The following is an 11,227-nucleotide window of genomic DNA, read 5'->3' as shown; positions in this document are numbered from 1 at the left end:
AGGTCCTCTTGATTTCAAACAAGAATTTTATCTGTATTTAGAGTTTGGGGTATCACTTGCAGGATGTTTGGTTGGAGAACAACCTACTTAACTTTGGGAAATGAAAGTGAGCACTACTTTAAGATCTTGAGAAGAGCTTTAGTGTAACAAAAAGGGCAAAGTTAGGTGTGAAAGTGTGTTAGTTCATCAGAGATTATTGACAATCAGCTTTGTATTAGTGTATTTTTAGCTTATAGAAGATACATAGTTCTTTTAAATAATACTTCAAATTCATTATGTATGTTTTTCTTTATTGCCTTGGGAGTTAAATATTGCAATTCCTTGGCAGTGAAAATAGACTGTGGCAATTGTTAATTTCAATACAAATGTATATACAGGAAAATAGTGTGATTTGAAAATAGGTTTAATAGTGGTGCTGTGTAATCTAGAGTTTGTTAAATCTTGAGATTTTCAAAAATGTTTATTTTTATGCACTTATTTTTAAAATAAAGCTTCCTTTGGGTTAGCAGCAAGTAAAAATTCAAGAATGTGGCATGGTGTTACATCAGACATGGGTCATGGAGGCATAGATAGTCTTGCAATCTTGGAATAAAATACATGAACTTACAGGAGACTGCTATCCTGGGTCATGTTTCTTCGTACTGGTGGTTCTAGTATCCACTAAAAGAAAAGATGGTGTGAGCGATTAACATGAACAATATGCTTTCATACAAGAATTAATGTAATAAATCCAAGGACTGAATTAATACAATGAAAGCATGATGAGTTAGTAAGGAAATTTTAGTTTTAGAATATATTCTACAAATACTAATTTACTGAGAATATGATAGCTGCTTGCACTATAATTGATAGCAAATCTTTCCAATGTTCTCATCTAAAAGTGGGGTGGATCTATATGAGACTGAGCATAATTGTTGTCTTGTAGAAGTCTTGTATACTTTTTTGATGTTAATACAGATAATATAATTTTTTATTGTGTTTGTTTTGCCCTGTTGAAGCTTAATCTTGGAGACGATATTGTGAAAGTTGTAATCGATTGGAGCAAGCTTCAGAGCACATCAGCCCTTCAGCCAGCGTTGCTGTTTAGTGCACTTCAGCAGCATATTTTATGTTTACAGGTAAATATTTCATGGGACACATTTGACTTCAAAAAAGTGATCAACAACTAAAAGTAGTTATCTCTGCTGTAAAATTTCAGTAATTTTGATCTTATGTTGCTGTGTTCAACAAAAAAGGAATGCAGAAGTGTTAAATGCTTGGGATTCCACTATGCTCCATAGGTACTCACACTTACGGATTTTTCAGATTAGTGGTGGGAATAGCCACTGTAGGTGAGCAGGCTGAATAAATGCAGCCTCATTGATTTCTAGACTTGCATTGTAAATGTGATACATTTCCATCTATGGTGGGTTATAATTAAGCAATAAGACACGGCAGGTGTGTGTCATGCTACGATAATGATTCCATGCGTTGGGTGAGTTTTGAGGCTCATAGAGTGCTTTCAGTGGTTCAAGAAGTGGCATTATCCCAGCATGACACATCCTGGAGTGTCTTACTGCAATTAAATATATTTTCAGCGTAGGTTTTTTTTTTAAAAGAGTAATTTCTTTGACATTAATGTCTCATCTTGCCAAGTAGCCAGTCACCATTACTGTCATTTCTTTTAACTATTTGAAACTTTCCAACCCTGCCAAAAGTAATTTAGTTGCATGGCAGGGAGGGTGAGCAGTTTGTCAGCTGGTAACTGAACAGTGTTTTGACCTTGATAGTTCATATGTAAAAGATGGGGGTTTGAGTACTACTATTTTGCTTCAGCTAGTCAGTGAATTATTGGAGGTGCATAGTACTGAGAGGATGAAAAAGGAAGTTTCTGTATTTTCTTGTCTGTAGGTAAAAGAAAGACCCTTTGTTTTCCAGAAATCCACCAAATCTTTGGTGTGATGAACAGAAAGAGAAAATATGCAAGATAAAAGCAAATAAAATTTACGTCTAATATGTAAGAACACTGCAAGTAGGAATTTGATTCCATTTCAGAAAATGCTAAAAATCATGTTGTCTTTTAAAAAATTAAAGTAATTTATAGAGAGAAATACACCTTGAAATTCAGACTAGATAAAACTGATAGAAATTAAAAAGAGACAGGGACATGTACCAAGGTTTAGATGTTACATCGTACATAAGAGTTATTGCAGTAAAATAAGCATTTTTCCTGCTACAAATGTCAGTGCCTTTTCTCATTTAATTTCATGACCTAAGTAGGTAATCAACCGTGTCAAGCAAAGCATGTGTTCATGATAATGCCTATGTATTTCATGTCTGTGTTCTCTCATTCACTTGGGCAACTACGGTTTCAAGTGGAGAATGTAGTGCTGTGGTGATAAAGTAAAGGCTTTACAGTGTAAGAGCACTGGATTTCATGTTAAGGAGGAAAAATACTAAGCCTTACTGTTCTGAGTAGGCATTTGAATGACATGTTAATTAAGTGGCATTGATGCCAGTGATTGAAGCTTTGATTTAGCTAGTAACACAGGACTATGGGCAGATTTTCACAGAAATTTGGGAGTTTTCAAACTTCTAAAAGACACAGGTCAAAAAGGTCAGAACTGTGGTGTGCACAATATTTGGAACTTCTTTTTAATCTTATTACTGTGTTCTGTCAGAGGAAGATGTTGTAATTCCCAAAATTATTTCCATTGGTCTGGTTGGAAATTGTAATAGTGCTTGTCTTCTTGGCTTTGGGACTTTATTTTTTTAACCCTAACATACTGTTTTCTTTGTTCAGCCTCTCTTAGAAAAACTACAGTCATTGATCAAAGAGGAAAATATAGGCCATGTTGAACCTGCAGGTAAAACAGAAAGTCAAACAAGTTTAGATGTTTATGATGGTAACAGTCAGACTGAAGAAAAGTATGGAAGTTATGACTTGAGAGATCTGAAGGATGCTCATTTTCATTTTGATCCAGAAGTGGTCCAAATAAAAGCTGGAAAAGCAGAAGTAAGTGATTTACATGAATTTGAAAACAGAAAAATGAAAGACCTTTCTAAATTTTAAATTTAAAGAATGAAATAGATACATGCCATCATGTTTGTTACCTGCAGATTGACAGGCGGATATCAGCTTTCATCGAGAGGAAACAAGCCGAGATCAATGAAAATAATGTCAGGGAATTTTGCAATGTTATTGATTGTAATCAAGGTAACTGGCTAGCCAGACTTTAATCTTCATAGGAATTTAAGTTGTGTGGGGTTTTTTGTTTAATTTTTTTTATTTTCCAAAAGCACTAATCTGTATTTAAAACTGAACTTTCTCTTAAGAGTAACTTTATTTTAAAATTTAGTACTTGAATGTGTACTTCAGATGTCAGATAGAAAAACAAAGTAGTCACTGGATGACAACGTTTAAGGCATTCCATACAGAAAAATTGTATCTCTTACTGTGTTAATTTTAAGAGCTGCTATCTTAGTTCATATGGTTTTGTAGCTATTGTTCCCAGTGTTTTAACTAGATATTCCTCCAAAGTAAATGGAATTGCAGTTCAGAAATGTCTTGTAAATTGCATATTCAAATTGAAGTTAATTTAATGCTAGTTAAATTACAAAGAAGTATTTTTACAATGAATTTGAATTACTAGCTACTTGAAATGACCTTTTTTTTTTTTTTTTAACATTGCTCACATTGTTGGTGTTTTTCATACACCAACTAGTACAATTGGCTGTATCTGTAACCAATCTTAAATCCATCTGGTAGACTGGATCCCCTTTACAGGATCAGTAACTGTAGCCAAATGGATTTTTGAAGTTAAGACAGTTTTATATATGTAAACTACATAAGTAGTATAGAGATACCTTCTAAGTACCTGTGAGCCCACATGTGCATTGTCTCTGTGAGGTACTTACGCTCTTAGAGATCAAAGCTTATTGTTCAGTAAGCTTCTTAGAGAGTTTAACTGCTTGAATGTTAGTTGGAATGTAAGGATATATGAAGTTTAGTAGAATATGCTAGAAAGTAAAACACTGTTTCCCAAAATTGTTAATTAAGTACAGAAGAAATGATAATAAGACCTGTCTCGTTGTTCAGGCATAGTAAAATATATGTAAAGCTTTGGTGTATATGAACAGAGATTAATATATAAACATTAGAATAAATTAAGGTGGTCCATACTATAGGTTTCTATGGTTAAGCAAATGGAAGAATTCACATGGATCAGAATAAATGCAGGAAGGTTTACGAAAGAGTGCTGATGAGTAAACTAGATCAGTCAAAAATAGAAGAGTTTCAGAAAAGGACATAAAACCAGAATAACAATGGTAAGCAGGAAAAAAGCTTCTGTACAGGAAGAAAGAAATAAGTTACAGAGAAATGCAGTGAAAAGTAAGAACCAAATAAATTTGGTCCTTACCCAGTAAATTTCTCTATACATACGTGCGCACATTAATACGAGTGACTTATCCAATTAAAACTAGTAGGTCCATGCAAGTGTGTGAAACTATTAATGGGCAAGTGTTTATAGAATGAATTAAGTATTTCTGATTTTTTTTTTATTGTTTGAAGCATTTTAATTAGATTTGTTAAAAGCATCAAGGCTGATGGTGGTTAGAATATTTTCAATTATAAATACATAATTAGGACCTCACTTGTTATGTCATTATTTATTTAGAAAATAGCTGTGCCAGAACAGACGCAATTTTCACACCCTATCCTGGATTTAAAAGTCATATAAAGGGTAAGCAACTCTTCTAATACCCATTTAAGTGTCCAGATATGACTGCACTGATAAGTTTTTGATATCAAAACTTTTTATAGAATGCTCAAAAATGCAAACTTAACGTACTGATTTTTGACTCTAGTGAATACTTTTACATCTTCATTTATGTCTCCAAGGTTTTAAATCTAAATTAATGGTTAGGCACTAAAGACCAAAACAAAATAGCCTATTTTCATTGTCTGAAACGAAATGTGGAAAAGATAAAGGAGGACAGAGAAGCTGAACAATTCTTAGTTTTTCTTTAAGGTGAAGCCATCAATAAGGAAATGAGATTGAATAGGATTATCTTCTATTTTTCATTAATTGGAGTAAGTGTATTGAAATAGAATATAATTTGGGGACAGTGGAAGTTCTAAGACAGATTTATAAGAAGTGACGTGCTGGGGAACGAGTTTATCACTGCACTAACTTTTGGAAAGGCATAAATAATATGGAAGCGATTGTCTAACAGAAGCTGTGTGTAAAATACTGCTTGTTCATCTGCTACTCTCTAGGTATATGCAAGTTACCCTTCTTTAAAAACAAATTAAATACCCAAAATGAGAATGAAAGTAACCCTCTTCTCCATTTTTGAGAGTGATAATATTCAGTTATCCACTTAGTATTGGTCCTAGAAACCAATAATTATTTTGAATTCTGTAATTCAGAATAATACTGTAAAGCACAATAATAAGTATTGGAAGGTATGGTGAGCTAAGAAGGAGATGGGGAAGTGAGTTCAATTTTAGAATCTTTCACACAGAACCTCTTTGAATAAGTCAGTGTTTTAAACTGAGTGTTAATTTGTAAGTTGGCAGCATGATACAGGTAAAAAGGGAAGTTTTCACTTCAAGGAACAGTTCATAACTGAAATGTGAAAAACACTTAGAAAGGAATTGGAAGTAAAACCAGCATAAATTAAAACAAGAATGTAGCATGTGGCCTTCATGAAGTATTGAGTAGGAATGGTGTATGTGTGTGTGTGCTTCAGCATCTGGAGTTGCCAGTATAGTCTTTAAATCTGCAGTACACTGCAGTAATTCTATGAGGAGAACTTAAGAAATGACTGTGATTTAACAAGAAGTGATCAAAATCTCCTGATGAAGACATGGTCAGCACGGGTAAAAGATAGTCCCAAATGCAGCTGAAGAGTCACTAAAGCTTTTACTCAAATGACAAAAATTAGAAGTGAACTTCCTTGCTGAGGTTTGCATTGGTTCTTCCAGTTGTGTACCTCCCCTCATCTTCATATATTTATGATGCTTCCTGTAATATGAGGTCTGGCCTCTTCTTTGTGTTCACAAAAGCTCACATGTATAACTGCTGACATAGATACCTAGGTTTCTGCTGTTTATCAGCAGCTGATGACAAATTCTTGACACTGCCATTCTACATGAATGTATGAGTAATTCTTTTACTTTGCATATGTAAAATCCTAGGTTTTTGCTAGGTTTAGTTACTCCTGCAAAAAAATAGGAAAATGCTTTTACTTGAGCTTTTGATCTTAATGTATGTGGAACCCTTCGTATGCAAGACTTTCATGAAACTGATTTAACACAGGTTTTCATGCTTGAATACTTTGATTCTTTTAGTTAGATCTGCTTTGTGCGTCATGTGCATATATGTGAAATTTATTTTGTCTTTAAACAGTTTCTAGGGTAGTAAATACATATGGGCCTCAGACTAGATCTGAAGGAACGCATGGGCCCAGTCACAAAGCCAGTGTACCCATGCATGATTGTGGAAACCAAGCTGTTGAGGAGAGATTGCAAAACATTGAAGCACACTTACGGTTACAAACAGGTTTGTATCGTGTTTTAATTTTGACATTGGTGTGCCATTTTATACTACAGTTATCATTACTGGGGTGGAACAGGGCAAGTCTATAAAAAATGATACTGTAAAAACAGTGGATAGATCCACTGAAGGGTTTAGTCACCCCAAGTACGATGGTCTACTGTTTAGGGTTTTATGCCCAAAAACTAACCCAGATTTATGCCAAATTTGAGATGCTGAGTTAGTAAGTGTACCCATTATGTGGTGGCAAATAAGAGAGAGGCACATCAGAACAAGATTTAAAATAGTATGGAGTATCTGGAGGTGGGGGTTCTCCGTAGCCACTGGAGTCCTGCCTTGAACCGCTGAACAGGAAAAGCTGAGTTTAGGTTGAAGGGCTGCTTCATGGACAACTTGTGGGCTGGTGGTAGAATCAACACAAGGGATGACCTGAAACCTTTTCCTAAAGATGGATGTTTCTTGAAATACATTTAGATGAAAAGCTTATTTCCCAGAATGTGGGAAGCTTGTTGTCACTACTTCCCTTTAGGCCTGCAAACATGAGTCCATACCTTTCACTAAAATACATGCCATAGCCATCAGCCTAGTGACATTTTTTTTAGGTAGTTGCTTTCCTCACCCCAACCCTAGTTTTCTATAATATAAATCAATGAGGAACTTAGGAATGAGAAATTAGTATTTTTTTTGAAAATTCTTTTCAAAGTAGAACAGAAACCTGATCTCCATCTGGTAAAGTGAATTTTCTATGCATGACACTATGGACACACTTGACTTTTTTGTCTTTTGAATACTGAATAGATGCCAATCCATTCTCTTAAAAATACTTGGAACATTGACTAGATTACTAGATTCCTGTGACTGTGTAGTGGATTAAAGTTCTCTGGCAGGAAGGAGAGTAAGATATGTGCAGATACTCGGAGGCAGCAGTCAGAGCTTGATGCTTAGCTGTGTAGCTGTCTCAAAAATAAGCTGGCTTTTGTGCATGGAAATAGAATTTGGAAGTGGCTGGTCAGCATTAGGGTTACAATGTGTAGTAGCTTTGGAGTTTGTGCATATGAGGGATAATGATTGGAGGTAGCTAAGGAGGGGTCCTTGCTTCCAGGTTGTGCCTATAATAGGTGACATTATTTTGTTTGAAGGAATGGGTCAGCTAAACTATAATATAGGTTAAGAAGATGGAAGCATGCAACACCAGCTTAACTCCTGTTCAAATCAGCATTCATGGGGAACATCTCTGTATTATTTGATGCATACCCCAGCAGCTGTGCAAAAAATACTCATCTGAGCAGGTAACATGCCTCAGCTACCTGTTCTACCAGTTTTTGTTTCTGGCAACAGAAAGAGTTAATCTTGATTCACTGGCTGTTTTTCAGAACAGCTTCTAGTGCAGTATTGCTCTTTTCCCTTTACATTAAGAGAAAGCAATATTAAGAGTGAGAGGTGAGCCAATTTAATTAGTAGGTGCTGAGTGATGAGTAGAAAGCAGAACTGAAGGAGGGAAGCTACCTGCAAAATTGTTTCTTTGAAGGGACGAAATAGATGAATGGAAAAATACCTCCAAAACCCCACATTAGTGCTTATTTTGGTAGTTAGCAGAATAGAATTGTTTTGTCTAACAGACCTGGAAATAAAAGGAAATGGGTGTCAAAAAGGAAAAGCTTGCCAAGGCCTTGGTTGTCAACATGGTTCAGAACCAGACTATCATTTTAATTGGAATAGCCAGTACTTAGTTGTGATAGTTGTTTTATATAGTTATTTCATTATAGAATACTATGGAGTGCAAATAAGATGCTTGCTAAGGCTGATCTTTTGATCAGTTCTGTTTTTACATGGGGAAGTGAGCCCAAGCTGCTGTAGTATAGATGAAAACAGCAAGTGGGTTGAGGTGGGATTTTTTTGGTGCTGTTGTTTCTGTGGTGTGAGTTGGTTTTGCTGTGGGTTTTTTTGTGAGGGTGGTTCTTGGGGGAGCTTTTTTGTTTGGTTATGTTTTTGATTTTTTTTTTTCCAGAGCTCTGTTATTCAGTTCAATGCACACATTCCCCACTCCTGTTCTCCCATCTATGGTCAGGCAAATGCTGTTCTTTGTCAAGCACAACTCATACTTGTCCTCTAACCTCTGATGCTCAGTGGAGATTGTTCTGAAAGAAACCTATCTTAGATATCAAAGCTGAATTCATGTGTGGTCTGCCATCCCATCTGCTCTCTCCTAATGCTGGTGTCAGCTTTGAAGTGATAGCGTTTCATTTATGACCAATGTATTGTAAGAGTGATCATTAGTTGTTTCAGGGACCTTGTCTGACATACTTCAGCCAACTACATGAAGTTGTCTTACTGCTTTCATTGACTGCACTGGCTTATCAATCAGGTTTTATCCTGAATCATATTAATTATCCTTCCTTTTTATTATCCCATCCATTTATTTTGTTTCAGCTACTGGTTGATAGCTAATCTTGAAGAATGCAAATTTGAAACTTGCAATCTTTAGTTAAATAAGTTATTCAAGCACTTTTCCTGATTTCTTTGCATTACTACTGGTGTATTTAGGTGGTCCAGTACCAAGAGACATTTATCAGAGAATTAAGAAGCTTGAAGATAAAATCCTTGAGCTGGAAGGACTGTCTCCTGAATATTTTCAATCTGTAGTAAGAAATTTTCTCACCTTCTTTTGCCATACCTAAATGTGTTTTGGCCTTTTGTGCTTGAATCTTTGATGTACAGAGAAAAACTTAGAGGGCAGACACTTTTAATAAACAACTCTGGCTTGGTTAGTGGTTATATTACATGTGGATCATCTAACCAAGTTCATATTTACCTAATTTCTCACTCAAAAGAAGGATGTATCTGTTAGGAGAAAAACACTGCTGCCACCCAAGCTTAACTAATTTGTAAGAAATGTATAAGAGAGGTTGTATTTCTCCTCCCTGCCTTAAAATCTGAAGTGCTTCTTATGTCAAGAAAATTGACTGAAGCTTTGATTTTTGATAGAAATCATTAATGTCTTAAAACAACTAAAATCATTTGGTCTTCTGTACATGATCCGATTGATAACGCTATGCGAATAACTTCTAAATAGATGAGAGAGTAAACCCCTTAAAAATTCCTTCATGTGATTCTGTGGCTTAGTTTTCTTAGTTTCTGGTTTTCAGGCAGAGCTCTGTCTCTGAATAGTATACCTTAACCTTAACTCACCAAAGGGTATTAGGACAAAGAAACATTAGTTGTTACTACATTAGGCTAAGAATGTCTCTTTTATTGTTGAATGCATTTTAATTTGTATCTTCTTGCTTGAGAAGAGTCAGTAATCAAAAATCAATAGCAATATTACACATTTTTGTTTATAATTTTTTAAATTTGTGTTGGAAACCAATAAAGTTCTTTATTTGTGAGGGTATTCCTTTAAGTGGCTGAAAACCAGAAGTTAAAACATACAATTTCATAAGCTGAAATTTCTATTGAAAGTGCTTTAGGATCTCTAGAAGGAGGATCAGGGAAAAAATTGTGATGGTGGCAATAGTAGTATTGCACAGTAATTAGCACATTTTATCCAAAGTTTTGCATAAATATTGGTGTGGATATAGGCAAATTTTAGGGAGAAAAATATTGACAGTTTCAAAAGCTTAATTCTGTCTGAAGGAAGCTTCAGTTAAATTGATAGTTGTTGACTGCCAAGTGTGGAGAAGCTTCAACAGCTTCTGACTGCTCTCCAGTAGTATTTCTCATGATCCAAAGTACTTAATTATAAAAAAGGTTTCTTTAATCCATGGAATGGCAGTCAGTGTTTTTTTCTATACTTTAAAGACTCTTGACAATGTTGTTACAGAATTATTTGTGGTCCTCTGTCAGTGCAACATTAAGTCTATTTTGATTATGTCTTTTCTTCAGAGCTGTTCTGGCAAGAGGAGAAAGATTCAATCTCCCCATGTAAGTGCTATTAATTCTTGTTCGTCTTAAGTTTAGGATGTTTTGAGTGGAAAGTTCTACGAAGCAAATATCTAAGTTCTCAGAAATAGCTGCATCAGTATTGGATAGCTTGCTGGTGAAGAGAGAGGGAAGGAGACAGAAAGCTAGTGGGTGTTACCATGACTCACATGGTCTTCTAAGAATATATACTAGGGTAAGTTAGTGTTTTCACCAGTTAGAAGGATGATAGAATAAAACAAATCAATAATTTTATTAATCAAGCTGAAAGTAACAGGCAATTTCTGTATTCTGATCAGCCCTCTATTAATGTCATTCTGTTTTGTGGCTTAGTGGTTTTTGTTGATGTAAAAATTATTTTTCAATTTGCTTTACTGGTTTCTGGAAAGGCAAAATTAGAAATGGCTGGCTTGGCAAAAGTATTGCAGAAGGACCCAACATTATAGCAGGTAATATAGCAACAATATAGCAGATTCCTGTAAGTAAGGCTTGCCATTTTCACAACACCATCACATAAGGGAATGCATTAGCCATGTACCTTAGCCACAAGAGAGAAGTTTTCATTGGTACAAGTGGGACCATGGCTGGAACCTTGTCTGCTCCTAGCCATCACCCTTGGAGACAGATGGACTGGGGAGAATGCTTAGGATGGGATGTGGGCCATCTGAGACTTGAGAAAGTAGGATTGTTTAGGAAAAGAAAGGCTTGCATAGGGTGAAATATTCTTATAAAAAGGATGATGACTGGTTTGTGTAAGAAGATATAAA

The 11,227-nt window shown here is 35.3% G+C and overlaps 1 protein-coding gene across 1 annotated transcript in view; it reads left to right on the top strand.

Moving 5' to 3' along the window:
• Nucleotides 1–911: 911 nt before the first annotated feature.
• Nucleotides 912–11,227, top strand: part of MBIP (MAP3K12 binding inhibitory protein 1) — a gene marked incomplete at its 5' end in the record, with an annotated part of 11,659 nt that continues 1,343 nt past the window's right edge. The window contains 7 exons of the mRNA XM_017741642.1: nt 912–1,118; nt 2,783–2,995; nt 3,100–3,196; nt 4,659–4,724; nt 6,396–6,548; nt 9,087–9,184; nt 10,425–10,463. Coding sequence (XP_017597131.1) covers nt 912–1,118; nt 2,783–2,995; nt 3,100–3,196; nt 4,659–4,724; nt 6,396–6,548; nt 9,087–9,184; nt 10,425–10,463 — 873 coding nt within the window. The remainder of the gene's footprint in view (nt 1,119–2,782; nt 2,996–3,099; nt 3,197–4,658; nt 4,725–6,395; nt 6,549–9,086; nt 9,185–10,424; nt 10,464–11,227) is intronic.

Source organism: Corvus brachyrhynchos, unplaced genomic scaffold (assembly GCF_000691975.1).
Source record: "Corvus brachyrhynchos isolate BGI_N302 unplaced genomic scaffold, ASM69197v1 scaffold115, whole genome shotgun sequence".
Classification (NCBI taxonomy): domain Eukaryota; kingdom Metazoa; phylum Chordata; class Aves; order Passeriformes; family Corvidae; genus Corvus; species Corvus brachyrhynchos.
This window is presented reverse-complemented; position numbering and strand designations above follow the sequence as displayed.